At 41.2% G+C, this 26269-nt stretch overlaps 1 protein-coding gene across 1 annotated transcript in view; it reads left to right on the plus strand.

The window, feature by feature from the left end:
• The window catches only part of LOC139743416 (bridge-like lipid transfer protein family member 1), a 75776-nt gene that overhangs the window by 40636 nt on the left and 8871 nt on the right, over positions 1-26269 (plus strand). The window contains exons 32-57 of the mRNA XM_071653901.1: positions 2829-3071; positions 4166-4294; positions 4590-4716; positions 5642-5802; positions 6946-7039; positions 7633-7856; positions 8554-8764; positions 9337-9396; positions 10119-10330; positions 10897-11015; positions 12211-12334; positions 13062-13165; positions 13562-14050; positions 14553-14786; positions 15294-15489; positions 15612-15824; positions 16323-16419; positions 16956-17240; positions 17597-17806; positions 19900-20148; positions 20687-20857; positions 21441-21761; positions 22489-22696; positions 23950-24107; positions 25165-25336; positions 25935-26194. Coding sequence (XP_071510002.1) covers positions 2829-3071; positions 4166-4294; positions 4590-4716; positions 5642-5802; positions 6946-7039; positions 7633-7856; positions 8554-8764; positions 9337-9396; positions 10119-10330; positions 10897-11015; positions 12211-12334; positions 13062-13165; positions 13562-14050; positions 14553-14786; positions 15294-15489; positions 15612-15824; positions 16323-16419; positions 16956-17240; positions 17597-17806; positions 19900-20148; positions 20687-20857; positions 21441-21761; positions 22489-22696; positions 23950-24107; positions 25165-25336; positions 25935-26194 — 5071 coding nt within the window. The remainder of the gene's footprint in view (positions 1-2828; positions 3072-4165; positions 4295-4589; positions 4717-5641; positions 5803-6945; positions 7040-7632; positions 7857-8553; positions 8765-9336; positions 9397-10118; positions 10331-10896; positions 11016-12210; positions 12335-13061; positions 13166-13561; positions 14051-14552; positions 14787-15293; positions 15490-15611; positions 15825-16322; positions 16420-16955; positions 17241-17596; positions 17807-19899; positions 20149-20686; positions 20858-21440; positions 21762-22488; positions 22697-23949; positions 24108-25164; positions 25337-25934; positions 26195-26269) is intronic.

The raw sequence follows: 26269 nt of genomic DNA on the forward strand, positions 1-26269 counted from the left end.
AAATCAATCTGTCATCAGATTCAATATGTCAAAACGCTCATGTGTACCAAATTTTGGTGCCACAGGTCATTCAGAACTGAAGATAGGGATCTTTAGATTTGTTTTGTGATGGCAGCCATATTGGAATTCATACTTTCCGCCGGATGTGAGCATCTCGACCAAATTTTGTTACATATCTGCCCTACTAGTCTGGCAGATAATGACAAACAGGGGTTGCAAAATGCATGTCTCCGTTATCCCGTTACGATGACATACTCATGTCAGTGTTAATGTATAGACTAACATGTATTTTGTAGAATTTGCAATTCAGCTGCTATGGTGAGTAATTATGCTAAACTTGTTTTGTATACATCCAGCCTACAGCAAATATTTACTCAAAAGTTGATCATTTAGAGAAAATGGAAAGGAAAGAAATTCTGCTGTTACATAATTATGCACAGTATTTATTATTCAAATGTATGAAATGAAAGTGAAAGTATCCTACTTGCGTCATTGATCTCCGGAAGTTTGAAAGGAGTGAGGGGACATACTTGGAGGGAAAAAAAAAAGATATTTGTGAATAGTACAGAAGATGTTCATCATCATGGTAGTTTTTGTGTTGGAACCACCTGTGGTCCAATCTGAGGTCTGTCGACTTCCTCAATTTGGACGAATATCTTTTGGATTGTGTAGAGGCACCAAATTAGTTTTGCTTCAGTTTGCAGATGAGCCCGACATTGTTTGTTTTTGGAGTGAAGCAAATCTCAAAATATGTTGTCCATCAATTCAGGGTGGCAAGATATGTTCTAAAGCGCAGAGAATCATTCTAAAGGTAAAGATCCTATCATAAATGCCACTGCTGTCAAATGTATCGCTCTGCACTCTCCTAATGGAACTATGTGGGAAGTTGAAATGTGGTGGCACATGGCCAGCCCAGCATACTCGTCACACACCGTACATGTATACCCTGATCTACACAAAGCTCAATTCATGAGTGAGGTTCACACAAGGTTTCTTATCTCTAAGATTAACTTGAAGTTTTATACTGGGATGAAAAGCTTTTAGTTTTCGGCTGCTACGCATCTCAACACAACACCTAATCTTTAGGATTATCTGAAAACTTTCGAGCAAGAGTCCTAGAGGATGATTAAAACACAGAACCAGAAGAAATACGTAAATGAAGCACTGGTGATAAGGCAAGTTATGTGCGATGATAAATTAGCATACAACACGCACTGGAGGTTGACCCAGGAGCTAAAACTATGAGGGAATAGTGGTCATGCTGGATTTCAAATTACAATTGTAGTTGATTGTCATGTGCACATGGCACTAAACTATTGATAGGGACCCGCCAATGTCTCAGGGATGAAGCTTACACACTGAGATGTCTTGTGGTTCTGATCATTGACCTATCTTTAAAATTGCAAACCTTCTAAAAGTGCATCCACATTGTGCTAAACTACAATCTAATCATTAGAATTTTAACTTTGAGTTAATCTTAAAGATTAGAAATGTCGTGTGAACCTGACTATTGGGAGCTTCATGATCAAGATGAATCTGCATATAAGTAGTTTAATAGCAGAGATGGCTTTTGTCGGTACATGCACTGGGGATCTTGGCTATACTCAGAAGAGATGAAAAAGAAGATAGATAAACCGGTGAATAGATACAGAAAAGTAGATAAACATATAAACACATACACGTGTAGATAGATATATAGATAGATTTATATTATGATAAGTAGATAGATTCATGTAGATAGACTGTTGTACAAAGAAATATACATACTGTTAGTAGCTGTCACCTGATTTTCTTCATTGACAGTGTTCACCATCAATATTTGTTATTTTGTTTTATGAACAGCACTGTATTTATATGTGAAAAACTTACACCAAAACTCTTACCCTATGTGATTTTTCATTTATTTCTTTGGTTTTCTTTTTTTCAAAATCTGATTATCATTTTCTTTTAGTTTGGTCTCAGACAGCATGTCTGAAAGTCTGAAACTGATCTTTGAGCAGATTTGTTTTTTCCTCTTATCTCTTAAGATCTTGAAAGCATACATCTTTTATCAACATTAGGAAAAAATAAATCCATGGATATAAGCTGAACCACTTGGAATGGTACTTTTTATGAGTTTCATCATTTCATTAGTGCTCTATATACAGTGTAGGTGGTATCATGGTTGGTATGGCCTTTATCTGCACTCGGAACCTTGCAATTTGCTGATTTAACTTTGCCAATTGATGAATAGCAAGTCAGCTCTTGCTACACATGTCATGTGAAGGAGTTCCAGCAACTCTGCTCATTGCGGGTGGACAGTCAGCTCTGTCACAAATTTCATATAATGATTTTCATTCTTTTTTTTGTTGGGATGAGATCTCTGTCAAATATTTTCTGCTGAACACATCAGGCCATGATAGGGCACAATTACCATCATTACTATATTGAAGGGAAACTAGATGTGATCTTTTCTGTGTTTGTGTGTTTGTTTTTGTTTTTGTTTTTGTTTTTGTTTTGTGTTTTTTTTTTTTTTTTGGGGGGGGGGGGCAACCCAGACATGATATCAGAAATTGCAGTAGGCAATTCAAAGCCATTGCAATTTTGATTCAGGGAAGACAGATTGATGCAGGTTATGTTACTTAAGAAGAGATGATTTGATAGAGAATTCCATTTAAACAAGCAAAGTGTGCTTGGACTGAATATTGTGCACAGACAAAGTAATTATCTAATCTCAGGGACTTTATCCGCAGGTGATGCTATTAATTAATGACAAGCATTAAGGGCAAGTCTCATCTTTGGAAGCCATTCCAGATTACTGTCAAGCATTTTGATTCCTTGTGTGACAGGTGCCATCAGCGGAGTTTGGCTCACCGGCCAAGATCTCCTTTCCCGGGATCCACGTGAAGGGGCGGTACGGTCCCTGCGACGCCCAAAACGAGAGCAGCTCCACCACCACCACCACGGCGAGCTCGAGGGCAGCCGGCCCCAACAACCTCATGGAGACGGCGGTGGAGATCCAGGCCTTCCAGCACACTCTGTCTCCCGACCTCATCAACCATCTCATCACCGTGCAGAAGGTCATCCTCAAGGTGAGGTGGAGGATGGCAATCAAAGTCAGATGCAGCAGAAAAGAACCCCCCCAAAAAAAAAAAAGAAAAAAAAAAGACATGGAGGGACTAGTCTTCACATCTCTCTTGAACAAGATATGAGCAAGCTTTAGATATGTGATGCAGACATTAAGACGTTTGCATTGACTGTTCTCTTTTCTGCATCATGTTACAAAGTAGCTTTAGATTTCGTGAAGATGCAGCCTACACAGTGCCCCCGTATGTCATTCATTGCGTGTGAAATTGCTCTCATCAAGTGGCTCTTTGTGTTGTAAATTTGAGCGAACGCTAAAATGGCCCAGAACCATCACAAGAACTCGAGCAACATGAGATTGATTTTGATAAGCGGTCTTGCGCATGCACAGAACATTTTTTTTTCCTATTAACAGTCGCCTCGCAGAGCTAAAGCTCCCTAATCGCACTTTATAAAAACTTGATAGATAAGAATTTAATGCCTGAAGTACTCTGTTTCATAATTCCCACAGATATACCGAAACTTGTTTTTAAGGAAGGGGATTACTGTGTGATCTTGTTGACCTGAGTTATAAAGACTGAAATCAATCAAACATACCAATGAAAAGACAACAATAGGGAAGTTATGGAATGGTAAATGTCCCTTTTTCATGTGAATCACAATCATTTATGTAAATTAGATGACATGATAATGTCATTGCCTTTCAAGTCATCAGCTGGCTTGTGAACAAATTTCCTAGTTTGTATCTCGCCATGTGGTCCAGCTTTTTAGGAGAATTCGATGAAATGCTATTGAAAGCACTTAGCAAGTTACTATAACAGAGCATGGATGCAAATTGATTACATCGTTCAACAGGATTAAGACTTTCAGGCAGAAAATGACATTGTGATTACAAGTTGCTACAACCCACTATCTTCCCAGTTGAAGGCAAGGCAAAAGTGAATATGAAGATATCCATCTGAGAGCCACAGAGGTTGTAATTCAAAAGAGTTGAACAGAGAATTCAGCATTACACAGTGTATGCCAGACTCCCTGCACAGCCTTATAGAAGCTTCTTTTTCCTATATGTTATCAATGCTGTATTTCCCCCCCCCCCCCACAGGAGCTGAATAACATGGTGAGGGGGATCCAGCAGACACACTGGCCAGTGTCGGAGTCCTCCAAGACCAAGTTAGCGCCCTCAACGCCAACACCTGACCGAATCACCTACAGCATGCAAGTCAGGCTTGAGGTAAGACATATGTATGAAATAGTGTGTTAGACATCAAATGTCACTTTCTTTGACGGCTAATTCATGCTTCCATATCTGCTGTATTTCTTTTACACAGTGTGCTCTCCACTTGTCTTATTATATCTTACGTCTGTATTTCTATTGTCGATAAGAAATATGCAGCGTGCAGTCCTGGGATGCTGGTTATAACAATGGCAAGGTCCTCACGGAGAACAATTTTAAAACTGAAGACGGCCGTACTCGGTAGATACTGTCATGATATCATTCATTATTTTGAACTTTGTGTTTGAAACAGGGCATCCAAGTGACAGCCACCAGTCCCACAGCCAGTGCAGTGAGGTTTGAGACCGGGGTGGTGGAACTGGAGTTCTCCAACAGACCTCAGCCACAGACTGAGGACGGGGTGGATGGAGAGGAGGAGGGTAAGCATGTTATCCAGGAGAGTTTCTGTTTCTCAAAGACTTTAAGTCAATCTTAAAAGTTGAGATCAACTTAGAATTATTGTATACATGCCATGTGTGTCTTCTATGATATTCTAACTTCCAAATGAAAACAAAATGTTTGGAGACTTTTGCCAGCAGCCATTAATATACAAAATGAAGTATGGGACAGAGGAATTTCCTGTAAATTTTGATAACAGTTTGAAGTGGATTCTGTCAACATTAAGTAAAACTGAACAGAGAAACCAATGGCATACCATTTTGATCTTAATTCTTAAGATTGATGACTTTAGTTCTCTGTGAAACACCCCCCTGAACATATAACTTTGTGGTCCTATGCTTGGTCTTGAAGGTGTAAGTTGAGGTGCATTTTAAAGGACACTTGTCATGTAGGACACCTCAAAGCAACTCTGCATTGCAAGATTGATAGAGAGGACTAGAATGCTCATCTTTCACCCTTTTCCAGTTGTTTCAAATAACTACTCCGGAAGAGTGAATATAAGTCATATTAGTGAGATATACCATTATTCATGTGATCATCACAGTTGATTGAAAGTTTCTCCTATTCAAGCCCCAAGTTTTCTGTATCAGCTACAATGTATGAATAGCAGCTAGCTGTAGAATATCATCAAATTTCCAAAATGTTGGAAAGACATGCTCTTGGGTGAAGCTTTTAAAACTCCACTTGCACAAGCATATGATAGCTTTCTTCTAACATGTTGTGTCTGTTTTAGCTGTCATGTAAATCAATTATGTTGTACTTTTAAGCTGTAAGCACATTTACGTAGGGACACATTACTCACAACTTGCAAGTCGGTGTTTCCAAATAAAGCTTGCGTGTGTGCCAGCCAACACAAGAATGTCTAGAGAGAGTGACTTTTGACCTCTTTATTGCTATGGTCTGCAGTCATCCCGGGTAGCGGGATGCGGATGTTTGCCAAGGCCCTCATCGAGTTCAACCTCAGCCTCGGCACCCTAGTCAAGAACCCAGTCTTCATTGAAGCCGACCCAGAGTTCCATGAATTGGCCTACTTCAAGACCAAGATAGGACTCAGAAACACGGTCAAGGTAAGCTTTTCCCTTTTTGAGTTGCACATTATTCTGTATACGGCATATATTTTGCGGGGTCTTTATTTTTGCAAATATCGTTAGTCGAATACTATTCATGAATTTCACAACACGCAAATATATAGACTCTGATCCTGACATGCAATATAATTGCGATGAATGCGCGTGCATTTCTCTCTTTATTGCTGTACTCCACGATTGCAAAATTAACCACTGCGCGAAATTATTTGGAAGTCCCGATTTGAAGAAAAAAAAATCGGACTCACTAAATGTATGGCATGTACAGTACTTTTCATCAGTAACCCGTGAATTGTTGTCAAAGTTAGTGAGGCTTACTCATTGAATGTACATCAGTCAGTATACTGTAAAAGTGGAAATTTTTTGCGGTGTGGGAATTTTTGTGCATTTTGCGCAACCAGAACTAGTGCGAAAATAAAAACACGCGAGTATTTTTGCATGCCATATTGTCCATTACTTGATGTCCTGTGTCCGCGGAATTAAAAACATGCGAAATTCATCTTACCCGGTAGAGCGCAAAATTATCCACTTTTACAGTAGATATCTGAACTCAAAGAGTATTGAGGAAGTTTGTCACTGTTATGGTTATGTATTTTCTTCTGATGCACAATAATCCATCTGCATTTCACAATGTGAATGTGTTGCATTACATGAATTTGATTTGAACAAATCCAACAGGCTGATATGTATGGCAGCAACATCAAATTTTAGAGATGCTTATACTCTTAAGTCAGATGGCATATACCAGCTGTCAGTCTGTGTTTACGTGCACTTTGTGCTGCATCATTTATTGCTATCAGGATGCAGAAAAGTAGTGAGCACGTACCAGCTAGCTTTGGAATCATGATCGTCATATTAACAGTGCATGATTCAGAACACATGAACTGTGTTGATGAGCTTGTGTTACTGTGTCTACCCATGCACACGCACACATACACAACAAACAAGGCACACATGTCATACAGGGGCCCCAGAAACTTTTCTCATTGACCTCTGATAGTGATTTTTGACACATACACAGAATTTATGCATCATGGTCAAAGATGAGTATGATGATAAGAAAATTTATGAAATTTTCACATTAGATTTATATGTCATGTTTACATTTTTAATCTTTTTAAACAGGATACATCAGGGGATATGAAAGAAGGTAAAGACACCCTCCTCATCACTCTAAACAGACCCATGCTATTTGTGCAGTCCAGTGCAGCTGACAGAGGTACGTAGCTCAAGGATGCATGCCTCATAATCCCAGGAAGCTCTGAAGTTGAACGTTCATTCTATTTCGTCATGGCCTGGAAATTGAAAATATGGTTACTATTATCCTTAATCTTCTTTTTCGCATCACCTCAAATTAGTTTGTATTATTTAGATGCTTGTGTTCAAAGGCAACAATGACTTGAATTCGAAACTGCATTAGTATTGGAATACTGTAACAGAAAAATTGATGCAAGGAATTGCTGATGATGCAAATACATTTGTTCAAAATTGAAAGGAAACATTCATCTTTGTAAGTTGGTATAAAGAGAATGTAAGTGAGCTGTGCACTCAGAACTCATAACCACATGAGTGAAGACAACTGCAGCCTATTCAGGATCTTGTAGGTACATTGATGTTGCCAGCACTAAAAGGTATAACAAACATGACATAAAAACCTGACCCCTTTGGAAATTTGAGACTTGCTTGGTAGTAAAACATGTTCTATAATATTGAGATTGAGTGACTATGCTATATCTTTTAGCAAACATTGCAAGATAGTCTCCCAACAAGAATATGAGCAATATTTTTTTTTTTGGTTACACTCATGGTCAGCTGTGCTGCTGTGGTTGAGCTACAAGTCCTCCTACGACCAGTGGGTGGAGCAGTGGCAGACAATGGCCCAGGACGACACCCAGCAGCTGGGCGTGGTCACGGGGACCATGGAGGTACCGGCCCTGCCCCTGATTGGGACCCAGGAGGGCCCGGACTCCACCCTGTTCCTACAGCTGACAGTGACAGAGATGGGGATCTGCATCCCTATTCTTCCTTCAATGCAGGTGAGTTTTTCTTCTGGTGACAGTCACACATGAGAATTTATGTAGGGATTCTCCTTTCTTCCATAATAGAATTTAAAAAAAAAAGAAAATCATGCAGAGCTACCACAGGTGATGATAAAAAAAGAAAATAATGTTTAATGCAGTACTGTCAATTATAATATTGTGAAGAAAGAAGTAAGGAACGTTAAAACAAATCATACAGTGCTATGAAACATGATATTAGGAATGTACAGATGTATGTCAAAGGAATCATGTAGTTCTACTGAACATGATATTGAGAAAGAAATAAAGTTATATTTAAACAAATCATGCAGTGCTAATTAAACATAGCATTAGAATAAATCAGTGCTGTTGGGCATTATTTTGAAGAAAGAAAGCAAGTTACAGCAAATCATGCAGTGCTGCCAAACATGATATTGAGAAAAAAAAAAGAAAACAAGGCTGCACCCATTAATATAAATATACATACAGGCAGTGCTGCCAAGCATTGTATGGAGAAGAAAAAGTAGGAAAAGGCTCCACACCTGAATGGTTAAAGAAACAAAATCATGCCATGCATTCATATGTGATATTAAGAAAAGACAGAAAGTTTCTAGAAGACTCGTCTAAATATTCACGATTTTCATATCCCACCAGACATTAAGATTTGAGTGACATATCAATGTATATGTACGTATTTGTGCCATTGCAATGACAGCAGAACCAAGGGGTGAGCATGGCGCGGGCCGACGTTGAGTGTCACTCCGCCCTGGTCCTTACCCTGGAGAGCTCCCTTATCAGTGCCTGCTACAGCAGCTCTCTGGTCACCCGCGGCTCCTTCCACACCATCTGCCTCCGCCTCACCGAAGACTTCCAGATGGCCATGGATGACTGGCGTCCGTCGTCCTATGAGAACATCATGAACTCATGTGAGGCATTTTCATATACAAAGGAGTTTCATGTCACAGATGTATTTCAGGCCCTCTTTTCCATTTCATTTCTTTTTCCATCCCCTGTTATTGGAATCTGTTAATCTGTTCTTTCCCTTTCTTCCTCAGTTTACCCATTTTTTTCTTTTTTCTTGCCTTTAAATCTTTGCCTTTAATGTTTTGACTTGTAAATTCCAGACCTCCATTTCTCAGTAGATACTGAAGAAACATTGTAACTTTCTTACAAGAGTGACAACTGCAGGTCATAGTTTTGCGACATTCAGTGAGCTTACACATTTGCCTGTTGATAATGTTGCTACTATCATTGCAAGTAAACTACAGCTATCATGTAGGACTTCACCTTTATCAACAATATCTGTAAATGCCACAGTAGGGCTCTCCCTGACAATGTATTGCCTCAACAGGGATAGCCCTATATGCTTGTATTGCTTTGTTAAAGGGAATGATGTACCAGAAGTTTTCATTATATCATATGTACATAGGAAAGAGAAATATTCTGTTTGCCCATTAATTTGTAAAATATTCATTTTCACTATATATTTCTGTCGTAGGTGTCATTCCACAAGGGACCTATGAGGTGTGTTCCAGTGCAAAAAGCAATCAAGGTAAAGGTTTGTCATAGCCTGTCTCGATCAGTAAATACTATTTCAGATTGATTTTTAAATTCTGTGGTAGTTTTGAACTTTTATACGTTTTTAGCACTGTGTTGAGATGATATAAGTCACTTTATTCTGAAAGTTTGTTTGACCAAATCTTCACGTCTCTTTGCAATGAATGTTTGCTTGTCAGTTTATTTTTTAAGCATTTCTAATGGACATCATTCAAGTAACTTCATGAACCATGCAAAAAAGATATAGCTATCACCTGTAATGATGGATGTCTCCCTTTTTCTCCTTAAAACTGAAAACTTACATAAAAAAAAACTTTGTCTTTTAGATTACCATATTTCAGAGTAATGACCTACCTATAGGCCATATATTCTCCAGAAAAGATATCTCTATGTATTGCGATTTGGATGATGATTTTGCAGGTGCTTAAAATTGCAAGCCCCAATCATTGGTTAAGCGGTATTTGCTAAACCCTTTTCAAGGAGCAAAATTGCTGATTTCTTATCTTGTCAACAATTTATCTTCTATGTTTGATACAGAGAGTAGTTAAATTGTGTTTAGTTCATTTTGCACTTACCTTTAAAAAGAACTTAATATACCATGCAAGGTGTGGTGTTTACAGTATTCCATAAATGCACAATTCAGAAATGACACGGAGATGGAAAAAAAAAATGTTGTGTTTGTCTTTTTTCACACACTTGTTGCATCACTTTGACCATCATCAGATCTACGTCAGGTGACTGTGGGACAGTGGAGGCTGAACTTCAAGTGGCGCATGGAGGGTATCGACGTTCAGTTTGACCCCTCCATCGGTAACCAGCTGACGGCCCTGGCAAACACGCTGACTGCCCTCACAGGGGCAGACGACGACATTGCCGACCTGACCTCGGTCAATGAACAGCAAGAGGTCAGCTCAGCGGATGCCCTGTCAGATCAGGTAAGGGTGAATGTTTAATTTGACATCAGATTTCTGTCTCTTGGAGATGGATAAGTGTATCACTGTATTTGGTTGATTTTGATATTTAGACTAGTCAATAAACAAACTCTACTATCTTATACTGTGATTTAAAGAGAGGTTGTTTCTGAAAGCTTCAAAGCTCTTCTTAGGCTTTGCTGACCTCTCATGCGCGTAAACTTCATTTTAAGCATATTAAGTACTTCCTCAAGTTAAAAGAAAAATTTGAATAGCTTAGTGAACAAACCAATTGCATGAACAGGTTAATTTGTACAGGTAGTCCATATTTTGGTGCAAATGTGAATATCAGGTTATGGAATACTTTATAAAATGCATAAAGTGCTTTTGCCTTTTACAACTAACTGCCTGTTGTTATAAGCAAATCTTGAAAGGTTTGTCGCGAGGCATAAGAGCATTTTCCTTGTGCTTTTACGAAGTCCAGCATCCTTCAGAATTTTGCCAGGATGTCGTATGATGAAGCATCCTGTGAACATTCGAAACAGAAGGTTGCTAATGTAGGTTTCAACTGCCCTCTTGCCCTCACACAGGAAGTGACCCCGTTGAAGAGGCCGACGACCCTGAAGATCAATCGCCACGACGAGAAGAGGAAATCCAAGGCCATCATGCAGGAGATCAACGAACAGGCCAAGGTGGTCAGCGACCTCAGGTCAGTCTTTGCAGACCTCATGAAGACTGGAATTCAACTGTCTCAGTGTCTGTCAGGAAATTGTAATCTGAAAGATGTCCACTAGGTCAACATCTGGTTTGCTACATATCCAGACTAGCTCTACATTGTTTCATTGCGTGACCTTGTTTGTTGCATGTAACTCTCAAATTGTGTGTGATCAGTGGCAGAAACATTGGGCAGTGCCTACAGTGAGCAATTTGTTTCATCTGTACCATGTACACTGTAACAGCACAAAAAAAGTTGCGATTAAGAATTGAAAGCTTCAGTCATTTATAACGCTGTCAGTTTACCTGTGGAGGTGCTTCTGTTTGTGGTGTAATACACAGCCAGCGGTGTCCCTCTCAAACGTGAATTGGTGCTTTTTGGTTAAAGAAAGTGAATGTCTCCCCATCTTTAATGTGAATGGCAATAAAACCCATCCAGCTGCGTAGTCACAATGCAATGTGAGGGTGTAACCTGATGTATTGAACTGCAGAAATAATGAAAAATCATGAATGCCTGCATGTGCCTACTCTCATTCACGTGATGAGCTTTTGACATTCTTTATAGCAGATGAAGAGCAGGACACTTTTGTAGTGGAATTATGAAAAGTTACTGAAGTAACAGTTACCTTACAAACAAAACAATCATTTACATGTGATTGACTGTTAGCTAACTGTGGCAATGTTCACTAGAATTAATTCATCCTGCAATTGTGGGAGGAAGAGTGCTTTCTGGAAGGAGATTTCATTGTAACTTGTGTAATCCAACAGCCCCATTTAGATTCACACATTTTTTTCTGTTCTCTTGTCCCCTTCAACATGGAAATGAAACAGAGAGCCGATGGTTTTAGACCAACCTCAAAGAAAAAGCTTTTTCAAACCCCTTCTGTGATTTTTGCAATGTCCTGTGGTGTATGTAGACAGTCTTGTATGGTATAGTGTCTAATGAGATAAATATATCTATAGTGAAGTAAATCAAAAGTAAGATTGAGGAGATATACAAGTGCCAGATGTATCACTGCATGATCAATTATAATTGTAGGTGTTGCTGTTCTAATCATCATCGTCCCCACAATCTGGCGTGCTTTGAGTGCTGATTGGCTCAGAAATCCCCATAGTGTTGTGCACACTGTCCAAAGTCCCTGGCACAGAAAGGGTTAATGTAATGCTTTCCCCTGTTCTGTGGTGTACAGGTCCCTTGGTGCCAAGAGTGGCACCATCGCTGAGGAGGCGGAGAAGCTGAGGCGGATGGAGACGGCCATCTTCAAGGACTTCCGGAGAGACATCAGGAAGAAGCTCAAAGGCCAGACCATTAGGGTAGGTTTATCAGGACTTGGTACGTTGGTCACAAAATGAACTGCTCTCTAATGACATTTTGTTATCAATGATTTTAAGATTAGTTACAGAGTAAGCTACTCTACAGGCTGTTATCTTTGCATACAGATGTTTTTGCGATTGAGAAGATCACATACATTTTTGTGAGATGTTGTTTTTGCGAAGTGACACCAAGGCTATCATAAGTGCACTATTACCCTAGCGCATGGCGACATTTTCACTTGTTTAATTCGCGGTTCATCTGTGATTTTCGAAATTTGCGAAAATTAAACCCTCGCAAAAATAACAGCTTATAGTATACAGTATTCTGTTAAATGCCTTGCATGTCTGACGTGACTTAAGGATGAAAGTTGGTAATTATGATTACCTGTTTCACAGAGCTCGTCATTATCTCCACAATTTTATAGCATCATTCTTTTCATCCAGAGGTCTGTCTCTGAAGTCATTGATTGATTATTCAATTTTCATGTTCTTCTCATACATACACATTGTAGCTCTGTTTTGTTTTGAAAACATTCATAGAGTAACAATGTAAAGAAGACATTGGAAATCAGTGTACTCATGTTTGAACGTTGGTTTCTTTGGAATTTATTTCCAGTCCTGTGTAAAAAGCATAATTCAGAATAAAGTTTACTGAAGGTACTACTTCTGTGTTCATTGAGTTGATTACTTTCATAGACTGCTTGCTTCTATGATATTGTCAATCAAGGCATCGGGACGAGACAAGACACGCAAGAAGGCCAGCAAGGAACATGGTGCCACCATGGGTCGTACGCAGAAGGAAAGACATTCTTCATACATCAGGCAGTCCACGTGAGTTTGAAATACACTCCGTTTTTAAATTGTTTGTAGATTTAAGAATGCGATTCATTAATGTGGATAGACTGCATTGACAAGTCTCGTGGCCAATCAGAAAGCAGCACAAAGCAGTAATTCTCTCCTGTTGTTGGCTCTTAAGAGATTTGTCACTGTTTTACAGATCAGTGTCATGATGTGTCAGAGGAGCAGGTTGAATAAGTTAAACTGATAGCTATCACTTAGATTTCCTGTTTGTGTGTCAAAGAATTTTGAGCATTGAGTGATAACAAAATTCATTTGCACAGAGATCCTGGCAACTGTGTATGAGGCACCTATTTGCTTATGAGAAGTTCTGCTAGGTGTTGCGTTGATACGCATTGAGGCATAAAATACTGTTCTATGTTGTCCCAGATTCCCGATGACACCTTACGACAGACACGAGGCCATACGTGGCGAGTACCAGCAAGGAGTCTTCAGTGACACAGCCTCCCTCAAGACTCCAAAGGTGCCCGGCAGTCGCCCCTCCCTCTACCCCGACCCGCCGTCGCGCGTCTCATTCGCGCTCCCCCTCCACACCCCGTCGCCGACCACGCCCGAGCCATCCCCGATGGGCTGGGCCACCGACATGCGCCCGTCGGGCGCCAGCGGCATGTCCCGGCTGGGCGGGATGGGGCTGGGGGGCGAAACTCCGCTGGACCTCAACGCCACCATCGGGGACCCCACCCGCATGAAGGAAGAGATGAGGCAGTCGCTGAAGGTCATCCGCAGGAGACTCACCCTCCACTCCACCCCCATGACACGACAGCTGGATGGCAGCGACACTGAAGAGGAGGAAGAAGAGGAGGAGGAGGAGGAGAAGAACGGTGGCCACGCCTACGGTGCAGATGATGTTGATGGGAGGTAGGATTTCAAACTTGGTGCCTGGTAGTCTCCAATACAAACCGATGTCAGTGATAATCTAAACCTCAACTAGTTTGCCGAGTGTAGTGATCCACTCAGTAACGGAATGCTGATTTACATCTTCATTTACGTATCCAGCTTTTTGTAGATTACTGGTAAGGAAAAAGTTAATGCAAAACCAGGAATATTCATGGCAGGAAATTTTCGGATATTGGAGCCGACAGCCTTTTTCGCAGAGTGAATTTTCATGAATTGCCACTGGCACTCAATGTATATAGTGTAGACAAGAACCTTTTGCATGCATTTTAATGTGGCAATTCTTGACTATCGCGAAATTTGCCAAATTAAAAAGTGCCCTTCTTGCCTTTCTAATTCTCAACTGATGCAAAAGAAAGAGAGGAATTTTATTGGTGAAATGTATGTTTGAATTTGTATCTTGACCGTCCATACTCCAGTCCTGTCCTATGTTAAATCCTTCTCCCTCCTGCCTGTCCACCTGCAGTATGTACACCCGGTTTGCTAGGAAGGATGGTGCCGGATCCTCGGCGGTCTTGAGCCGCACCAGTGCTGCCAAGGACCAGGGGGGCACCACTGCCTCCCCCGCCCGGTCCATTCCCCCCGAACCCGAGCTGCAGCTCCACCTAGAGGTCAGCATCTTCATCGACAGCGGCAAGCTGACCCTCCACTGCCACCAGCCAGGGCCGTCCAGTGGCCAAAATGACCACCTCCTGCCTGGGTGAGTATCCAGGGTTGTATGCCACAGCTTGGAGATCTTTACAATTCTGAAGGTCTATAAGGAGGTTAGCAGCAGCTTTTTGTATCATGTGGTCTGATGATTGTAAGTACTAAGTAACCAACCTCTCCAGACCACCTCTTGGTTCTTGGTGGTGTTGAAATGGAGCACTGGTAGACATTCTTTTGATCGCTTAGAGGAGTAGCTCAGGTAGTGAACATTTCATGGCCAAAGAAAACAGATTGTGAGTAGTGTTAACGATGATCATTTTATTTCCAGTTGTTAAAGGAGGCAAGTATCCTGGAAATACCCGTAGATGGTGTCATTATTATGTGTTACCAAAAACTGCTTGTTATGGCCTTGGTATTGCAGGAAACATCATACCATGATAGGAGTCTCTTTTTTTTTTGTTCCAGTAGGAACATTTTGACATTCACTGTGATGCTATTCTTTGTTAAAACTTTCTTGATTTATGTCTTGATGCTCTCTGTGTCGATGTTCACTACACAGCGCTAAACCAGATGTGCACAGGCCGTGGAATTCCACCGAGTCGTCGCCCTCGCGCAAGCCAGGGGTTCGCGCCCAGCTGTCGTCTGCTTCCTCCAACTCCACGACAGGCCTGAAGCTGAAGGGAGGAACACTGCCCCCAGTCCTGACCTCTCCCCAGGGATTCGCCCTCTTCAATCTTCCGGCTGTTGATGTCAAGGTAGACTCAGACTATTTCTCTGAATGTATGTTTACCGTAATTTGTCATTTTGTGTGCTTCAGTGATATTGTTGTTGATGCATCGTTAATGCGCACATTTTTGCTGGTTCCTTGGATGTCCAGGTACAATACCAGTCGGAATCAAACGGAAAACTAGACCCTGCCAGCGATCCACCTTCCAATGTGTCAGCCCAGTCATCGCCACGGCAACAGAATCTGTCCTCCACCGGGGAAGTGGCGGGACAGGGCGGGGCGGGAGGAGGGACGGAGAAGAAAGGCGGTACTACCAGGAGGGGTACGCTCTTTTGCTGGGCGAGGCTTCTTACTCCGGCAGAGGTTAGTGAGGGGGGTTCTCCGGAATAAAGCTGAGATTCTATCTTTTGAAGTGGAATGGTGAGGTGATTGTGATTTGTAAATTGACACGTCATTTCATTGTTGCAAGAAATAGGTATACAAAGTTTTTTTGAAAGAAGAAAAATGGGAAGAAAAAGTGATCATTTCAATAAAATTTAAGGCTACTGACTCCATCAAAGGGTAGTGTATATGTATGTTATCTTCAGAGGGATTTTATGACCTACTCCTCTACTTTACTAGTACAGTGTGCATGCTGTGTGATTGATTTTATATGCCATTGCAGTGTTACAAGAGGCTAATACACTCTTTCAACAGAAAGGAAAAGAAAGATTGTTTTCAAGATCACAGCATGTAGTAAACTCCAAATATTGCTTCAATGATAGTAATCTGTGTTTGGAGAAATTTTAGTAATATATTACTGCTAACTCGAGTGTTACATATTTCAGAAGGTGCTTTCCAATCTGTGATTTCCATGTTCAGGAAATTGTGGTGACCACCAGTTTGTTGGACTTCCTGGAGCAAGCCCTGGAGACGATACCAGCCAACATTGGTATGATGCTGGCCAGTCCCTCATCAGGTAATGGTAGATTAAGGTTTTCAAGCTCCCTTTCTTACTCTCAGTACTACACTCTAATTTGCACCCAGTGAGTCTCTAAACATGCTCAGCACGTTTGTGTAGTCAAAATATCACTGTTTGCTTAAAGATGTTGCAAATGCATCTAGTCACCATGCATACCCAGGAAGAGTTTGAAAGTATTTTGCTGATATGTTTGAAATGTTGTTGATGATACAGGAATATCAAAACTGTGTTTCATATTGTACTACATTGTGCATGCATTTCAAACATATTGTAAATGTAATTTTGAGATGTTGTTTAAGCATTGGATGGAAGACTTTACATATAAACCTGAGCCCTTCAGGATTTTTAAATCCCTATAGACTTTGCTCATGACCCACCACATTGTCATGGCAACAGGTTGGGGAGGATAGTTTTAGATACTGCATCCATCTCAGCCTACCACCAATCATTTTTCATCCGTGCCCCCTCCCTCCCTCCCATACCCATTTTACCTCTCCGCCTTACCCCTTAAAAACACACAACAATGACAACAGAGAACCTTGACATCAACAACACCACCAATCTGGAGGCGTCGGCAAACTCCCTGGTATCATCCTCCTCCCTGGACTACACCACGTTCCCGGTGGACGTGGTGGTCTATGTCTGCATGGACCCCTCCCTGGTCCATCTCAGCTGTCTGCCCGCCTCCAAGGTGGAGTGCCTACTTCAGCTGCCCTGCGTGGAGTTTGCCTTCTCGTCCAAGGGCGGCCGCAAGCAGCTGGCCGACGCAGCCAGCCAGAGCGGTCTCGACCTTCAGGACTCCAGGGATGACAGCAACGGTGAGTTGTTTGTCTGTTCGTTTTCATTTCACTTTGGTGTTCACAGCTGGATCATCTCTGTGTGCATTGAATAAGTATTTGGCACTTCTTTCTTTTGTTGAATCTTGTTTTCTACATTGATGTTCTTTCTGGCATTGCATGAGGAATTTATCAAATGTTTCTAAGCTTGAGGTCCTGATCATAAGGCAGTAGATAATGCATGTTTTGCATAAAGTGTACATTTGTAATTCCTTCTTGTGAAGATGACCCCAAGAAGAAACAAGTTCTTTTTGATGTTTTACAAGAGGATGTCATTGAGATGCAGTTCTCTTCCCTCCATAAACTGATTCATGGACATCCCTCTCATCTTATTATAGCTGCCAAGCTATCTTTCAACCGGTCCCGTAACCGGCACGCCTCCGGGGAGGAGGGGCGGGAGGAGGCCAACAAGGCGGACATGAGCCTGTCGGCCGTTCTCTCCAACTTCTCGCTGGTCATCTTCCACCCGTACGGCGGTCAGTTCCGGCGGGACAGCGGCAAGGTGGTGGAGGAACTCATCGGCGGCGGCATGGGCACCACCACCGGTGGTGGCATTGGCAAGAAGGGCCCAGCGGCATCCGGTAAGGCATGTGACGAGGGTGCAGTTGCTAGTGACGGGCAGAGCCCTGGTGTTGATCCCAATGTCTGTAAGTCTTGTGTGTCTCTTCTCTCAGCCATTCGTCCCGCACCATGTCATCTCCCTGCTTCACTGCATGCATGCTTGCATGTCCTATTCAGCCCTAATGTAACATGCTGGCAAGTTGTGCATGCCGTCACACGCCAAACATGGTACTTGCACAGCACATACACTGGCGTGAACAACTCTAATCCAGAGCGAGTTTTGTGCTGAAATAAGTAAGTTAATGAAAGCTGTTTGCTTTAAAAAGAAAGTAAATTAAAATGATTTGCTGTGAAAAAGAAATAAATATATACATATGCTCTGAGAAGAAAGCACTAGTAAATCAAAAGATTTGCTCTGCAGTGAAAGTAAATGAAAAGACATGCTAAACACTTTTCGTTCGGACAAACATTGATCGATTGGCAAAGTGATTGATTGATTGATTAAGGTAAGTCTGATTGGCACATCAAGCCATGTATTCTTCCTGTTGCCCTTCTGTGCATACACTTTGTTATCGTATTCCATGCATACAATACATGTAACTCCACTCTCTTTACTGTCACACCTTTCTGTTGTATTCATGTGCATGGTGTATGATGCGCGAGTGTATTGGCTTTTTGCATGATATGTTCTGTTTTTGTCATGTCATATGTTTGTGTTATTTTGCATGTTTTCAAGGCATGTCTGACTATACAGCAAGAAATTAAGGAAGCTTAGAAAACTACTTTGCAAGTTGTCTGATGTAGAATATGTGAATTGAGGTTACTTATTATGCTGGAACCTGATATTGGAATAATATATACATATTTATGAATGGGTGTAAACACATAATGTATTTGACATCATATTCCAATTTGTTTGTCTTTGGTGAAAACAACTATACTTTATAAATTCCTAACTTTTTATCCCTATGTTTGATTTTGATGAAGTTTCTATCATGGTTCTTGACATCTGATTTTTAGTCTGTTTGACAAAGTTAAGTAAAAAAAAAAATGGTGTGGAATTTAATTTCAAATATTTTAACTTATTATTTCTGCATCCATAGCCCACATATGACTTCATTCCCAAACAACTCAGTATGATATGCAAGCCAAAGATTTTGTTGAAAACGGATTTCATGATGTACAATACATGAGATGTCATATTCGATGGGGAGTTCCCCCCAAGGATTTCAATCTTGATATTTCATGGAAAACTATGTGTCAATACATTCTGTAAAGAAAGGTCAGCTGTGTCAAAATGTTATAAATGCATTACAAAGCTGAAACAATATGATTGTAATTCTTTTACATTTTGTTTATAACCTGCTGCTCTTCAAAGAGATCTCTTCACTATGGCTCTCTTAATCATGCTCAGAAGTAGTTTGGATAACCAATATAACTCACATTACAGCTGAAAGCATAGTGTTTTGAGCAAGCATACTAATCAGGAAGCTCTAAACAAAATTTATCCCAAACCTATCTAAGCTTGCTTGCCTAAGGCAGTGCATTGCCTAGCAAACAATGCCTTGTTTGATTAAAGTTTTATGTACATAACAAGTTAAAGAGGAATTCTTTTTGTTATATGTTTTGATTGCATGAGACTTTTAGGATAGAAGAGTAAGATTTCTTGAAGCTATATGCAAGAATACTGTGTTTAAATTGAGTGGAAACCCATTATACAAGTCATGTACTTATGATGATAATGGTATAGTATAAATCTATTACTAGAAGAGGAATGGAAAGAAAGAAGAACAAAGATTGGAAACAATTACTACCTGGTAGGCAAGCTATGTTAAGAGTAGCTCATCATTGGTTGTCTAAGATATTCTAATTCTCTCTTCTAAATTGTTTCTCCTAAATATTTCTTTCTAATATAACAGATTTTGAGACACCTATGTTGAATAGGTGTGGTAATCTAAAGCTCATAGGCAGTATTACAGAAGAGCTTGTATTGCAATGTTATATTCTGGAATCAAAGCATCAGGGAGATCTATTGTTGTTATCACCTTTAAATATTTCCCCACCATAGCTCTAAATCAAGACGACCCCACCAAGCTGTCGTCGGGCAATCCCCGCAAGGATGCCCTCTCGCTGGAGGTCACCTTCGTTAGGGTCAACGTCTCGCGAAAGCGGCAGAAGCTGCGACCGTCATCCGGCCCGGACCAGACTCTCGTTGCCGGGGAGGAAGGGCGGAGACCCGCTGATGCGTCGTCGCTAAGGACAGACAGTAGCTCCATGTCAAGCACAGTGACGGGTCAGAAAGCCCCCGCTACGCTCAACAAGTTTTCTAGTGAGTATTTGTGGACGTCACATTCTAATGCACAGTGTCATTCTCTATGCAGTGGAGAGGACGCGACATGCAAAAAGGGGAAGGTGGGAACAGATTCGGGTAGGTAAATAGAGTAGGCTTCATCTGAAATAAGTGTGTCAGGAATGAATGTATATATCAAATTCATTTTATACATACATAACATAAACATTGTGCTTGCCTATTGATTCTTTTTGAATATGTAAACATGATATGTTTGAATTGTCATTACTATGTTGGTACAATGTAATGTCAATGGAAACAAAATTTCTATGTCTGGCACAGACCAATAAAAAGGAATGAATGCATGAATGATCGAATGAATGCATGAATGATCGAATGAATGCATGAATGATCGAATGAATGCATGAATGATCGAATGAATGAATGAATGATCGAATGAATGAATGAATGAATGAATGAATGATGTAATTGGATTACTCTAAACATGCCTCTCTATTAATTGTGAAGAGGTTGCGTATGATATGCTTTTTTTCCCCTTTTTTTTCTCCTTGTTCAGTCATGTGTGACGTTGGAACGGCCAATTTCCGGTATGACATGCGGAGACTGACCGAGGTGCTGGCCTTCCCCAAGGCATGGTATCGCAAGGCCATCGTCCAGAGACTCTTCTTTGGCGAAGAGGAGCAGATGGAAGACATGTCCAGTCCGGAGGATGAGGCTACCTCAACCAGTAAGTTGACCCTAAAGGGTGACCAAACTCAGATGACCCAGACCTTGACACAAGTAGCTGTGTAGTTGTTGCTTTTGTTTGTTTTTGTTTGTGTTTTTTTTTACAGAGGAAAGTGTATGACTGACAGCAAAATTAGTCAACTGCACACACACACACACACACACACACACACACACACAAATCGCACATTCATAGTGTCATCATGATACCTATGTTCCTCGTCGAGTATTCTGATTGATGAAATGATATAATTGTTGAGTCATTTAATAGGGGTAGGAGTCATGTTGATGAAACAGTTTATCTTTTGCTTCATGGTAAACCTGACGATGGAAGATGTATACAGTTACGTATACTGGCACAAGCCTTTCAGCTCTAGGCAAATTCATAGTTTAATTGTGGCAGATGAAAGCACAGTGGCCAGGTAGAATGCATTAGTTCTCAGTCCTTTCATGTTCATGTCAAAGAAAAATATAGGGCAAGGTAATACAAAATTGCAGATGATACTCAACAAAATGTATGAAAGTGAGAGAAAAGAAAGCAAGATGTGTAAGTAAGGTGTGTATGTTTCTTTCTGTTATGCCAGTTCCATCCAGTGACTCATCCACCGACTCCGAGGACAGTTTCACAGATCTCCCGCCCCGCCGCTACCAGCGCAAGCGCACCCCTACCAGTGGGTCAGCCGCCACCTCCAACTCCCCGTCCGGTCCTTCTAGCAGCAGCAACGGCACCCCCGCCACCCCCACGGGGCGGGAACGCTTCCCCTTCAACCCGCCCTCACCAAGCCTCTTCAGCATCTACTCCCAGCTGCCCAGCCCCTCCTCCCCTACCCTGTCCCAGCCGGGATCGCCCATGGCAGGGGGAAGCCCCCCTCGAAGCAGTCCAGATCTCAGGAGGATGGTCACTGGTACGTTGCCAAGCTCCTTTAGTTTAGCCATACTTGTTCCCCCCCCCCCCATAACAAAAAGTAAATCACAGAAATGTAAAGTCATAAACATTGATCAACACAGATTAGGAGGTTACTAAAAGCTTCTGGCTTCATAGGTAAGGTGTCATCCCCTTATTCATAGAAGTAGATACAATGTCATTACCATTACACCGTGCAAATATTACATAAATTACCAGGGCGTACACAAATTATGATTTAATTAAGATATCATAAAAATAGAAGTAGCTGAGAACATAGTATTCATTGATTTGTAAATAGTCAATCCAAACATGGAATTTTGATTCTAGTACCATTTATTCACTACCCCTCACAGTATAAGAAGTGTTATGCTTTGACTTAAATATTCTTTCAAACTGAGGTCTTAATGACTATTTCACTATCTTCTAAATAAAAGTAATTTTGTTAGTGGAAAATTGAGCAAAGAAAATGGGATTCCATTCAAATCTTGATGGAATCCCATTTTCTTTGCTCCCATATTCATTTCTGGTCAGTTTTTCTGTTTGCATTTGTTAAGGGTCATTTTGTCAAAATATATGAAGTCATGCATAAGACACTTGATTTCTATGAACCATAATCCCTCATATGACCAGTTGACATGGCACAGACATTATTCTTCAAACTGAGATGAAGTCATGCAGTCATATCAAACTGCATTGAATTATTTGTGTCATATCTTGTCCACCAGAGAAGAGACTGTCCAAGGAGGAGACGACCAGCCAGTCGTCGGAGCCGTCCGGCTCAGAGCACAGCCACTCCCAGGCCGCCTCGGACCCCAGCAGCAGCTCGGGCTCGCTGACCACCGGCCCCTCGTGGAAGACCATCCTCCTCATTGCAGTCAACTTCTCTCAGGTGGACACCCACATGAACATGAGCAACGTGATGGGCAGCACGCTGTGAGTAGCAGTGGGGTCAAGCATTTGCTGGGATGCGTGCCCGCATGGTAGCCATAGAATGCCGTGCACATATGCGGCAAAGTGTTTTACTCAGATCTGTGCATACAAGGTAACCACAGAATACCATGCACACATGTGGTAAAGTGTTTTACTCCCATATAGCTGCAAGTACTGCATATTTATTCAAATTAATGATTCTTGCATCAAGTTGTTCTGTATGACTGACAAATTTTTACATTGATGAAGGGCAATTTGTCAGTCTGTTGTAATGTAGGTAAGTGTTTTACTTTGACCTTTCCATACAAGGTACATTATATAGCAGTGAATTTCATCCACAAAAGCATTAGAGAGCCTGATTTCTGTCTGTACAAAGTATTGTAGCATAGAATGTCTTGCACACATAAGGCAAAATGTTTTACTTGTAATTACGTGCGTGTAAGGTAGCCAGCAAATGTCTAGATATAGCAGAGGGTGATATGGACATTATAAAGGCAGTTTACTTCAACTTATTTTCACTACATTCTCAACAAGGTTACAGGTAGTACCAAAGGAGTGTGTGTGTCAAGGTTAGTGTAAAACCAAGATGCGTAAAGGCCGTGTTGTGTACTGTCCATAAGTAGAGCTTATGTGCTATCGATGTAACATGTGTAAAGTTAGGTGTCAAAGTAGAATATGTGTATTGAAAAACGTGTGTAGTATCAAACTTGGTGGGTAAAGTTTGATGTCAGATGGGCTATGCAAAGCTTATGTGGTTAAGAAAAAGGGTAGCTTGTATGTAGCTTGGAGACAAATTAGGTTGTGCAGACCTCTGCCCAAATTTACTAGGCGTTTAGCAAAAAGAAGTGGAATTATTTCTCGATTTGATTCTTTTTCATGTGGATGCTGAAAGCATCTGTCATTATTCCCTGCTTCACACACAAGTGTAATTAATCAAAAGAGTGGAATATGATGCGTTTCCCTCACAAGATTTGATTTGATGCTCCATTCAGCCACCTACAGTAAATTGAAAACAAATGCAATCAATAATGCACACAATCATGCAGATTTTTGCGAAGCATCACAGCAAGTTTCAGTATTTGTCTTCGCCATCAGTTTCCTACTTGTACATTTCGATTTGATGTTCAGCTCCCATCCAGGCAAGTAGAATTTCACAGTACCCTTTATCTGAAAATGATCCTCAAGACAATGCTCGCTCTCTCTCTCTCCCCTCCCCCCCCCCCTTTCTCTGTTTGCTGGTCACTTATTTCACTCAGGTGGTCAACCAAGGACCTGCGTTGCCAGAGCCACCTGACCATCGACAGCACGGGACACCAGATCTTCAAGATCAGTACGGGCCTGAGGCAGTCCAGTCTGGAGGCCAAGGGAGGGGTCATTGGTGGACTTCTGGAAGTCTCTCAGCTCAGCTGCACAAGTTAGTCTTGTCCTTTCATTTCTTGCCCCATCGCCTTCACTCTTCCTGATTCCTGTAAGATTTCTGAAGTACTAGATGAGTGCAGGAGTGCCTATGTACTGCAAAAGAAGGGTAAAAATCTATGCTGTACTTCTCATATGATACCTGGAGGACATGTCCACAGGAAAATTGAAATAGAAAAGTTAATTATGACAGGAGAAAAATTCAAGGCAAACGAGTTGGAGGAATTCAACAATTCACATATCTTTAGAGTCTGAACGGTTGGGCAACAAGTGGACTCGGCAGTACAAGCTTGCTTCAAATAGTGCACAAAGTTTACAAGAATTGAGGGCCGTGACTGCCTATGTCTGCAACTGGCAGTGCTGTTAGATGAGGATAAATCACAACCCACCAGCTCTGTTTGATTTCTTGTGCTATCAGTGTAATATGACAGAGTTATACAGTTAAAGGGATGGTACAGTATTGGTGGAGATGAGAATTGGGCTTTTAACTTTTGCGAGATACCAAGAAAACACTTATAAAATAGTACAGAGCATACCAGTTTAAGAGGAATTAGAAGTTTATTTGATGAAAATCGGGTTTGGAATGACTGAAACATCCAAAAACCAAAGTAAAACAAAGCGATCGTAACAAATGGTGGGTCCCACACTTTATTATAATCGGTCTGTTTTGGATATCTCAGCCATTTCAAAACCAATTTTCATCAAATAGACATTGAATTCCTCATGGAATTACATGCTCTTTCATATCTCATAAGAGGTTTCTCATTATCTCACCAAAATGTTAGAAACCTGAAATTACTGTAGGTCTCAACCAAAATTATACCGTCCCTTTAAAGGTCTATTTCTGATCTATCTTGCCTGAAATTATTTTCATCCAGTCTAATGCATTTATTTGTGATTTTTTTTTAAATTTTTTAAATACGCTAAATTTATTTTCTGATCTACCTCCATCTACCTCATTTTCTGTATCTCCATCTCACTTTTTATATCCCCATGTTTGTCTCCCCCCTCCCCCTCTCCCTTCCCCTCCCCTTTCCCCCCTTCATCACCTCCAGGTGGTCAGACCAAGACCCCAGGCAGGGAGCCCCACCACGACCTGCAGCTCCAACTGGGGAGTTTGGACTCCCGCATCGACTACATGGGCTCCAGCAGCCTCCTGGCCCGCCTCACCAGCATGGACATCGCCTGCAAGGACGAGTGGAAGTTCAGGGCCAACTCGGACCCAAAGTCAGTGCATCCCACTCCTTCCATCTTCCTAAAATTGGCATATTAACCTTCTTTTTCTAATTTTAGTGGCATTTTTTTGTTATTGTTTAAGACAGCTTCAGGTCTTTAGTGATGATAAGTTTTGCACAGATCTTAAAGTTGATTTTGCAGGGGAAAAAAAAAATCACAAAACTTCCTTTTACCCTTCGTGTACAAAACTTATAATGCAATGCCGCGTCTTATATATTTTAAAATTTTGGATGAGGTTTGTATAGTAAGACATACAGTAAAAATGTTGTTTTTGCAATTGTTACCTACATGGCCATATGCCATTATAATAGTGGCATTTCATGCATAGCATTTGTTTCAAACATTTTATTAGTATCATTAGCTTTGTTTAAGGTTTCTCGGGCGTAGTGAAATTTGCATAAGAAGAAAGGAAATATAACCATTTCGAATTTGTCTAAGCATTCGAGTTTAGTTTGATTGGTGCTGATGTGGTAGCATTAATAGAGCTGAAGAAGGAGAATGAATCTGAACAAATATCTTGTGATTATTTCATTATTTCATCTTGATACACAATTCATCACATCTCTTCCTCTCCCAATAATCTATGCAGGGTAAAATACCACACGGTTGAAAGCGTGTATGCCAACACCACCATCGGCTGGGACACGCTGCAGCTGCTCATCTGCCGCTCCACCACGCCCGACATGCTGCGCATCGCGGCTCGCCTGGAGGAGTTCTTCACCCAGCAGTTCACCAGCAGTCGGAGGATGCTCTCCTCCTGGGACCCCATCGCCACGGCAGCCAGCCAGATTGCCGCCGCCCGACGGGCGTCGCTCAGCACGGCGCCCATCGACGAGATCGATGGCAGGAGTGGGAAGGGTAAACATCCAATGCCTGTCTTGTAGTGTGTAGTATACTGTATACATCATATATTTAGCCAGTCTA

This window comes from Diadema antillarum, unplaced genomic scaffold (genome assembly GCF_040938485.1).
Source record: "Diadema antillarum isolate AM-2024a unplaced genomic scaffold, OU_Dant_1.0 seq00001076_RagTag, whole genome shotgun sequence".
Lineage (NCBI taxonomy): Eukaryota > Metazoa > Echinodermata > Echinoidea > Diadematoida > Diadematidae > Diadema > Diadema antillarum.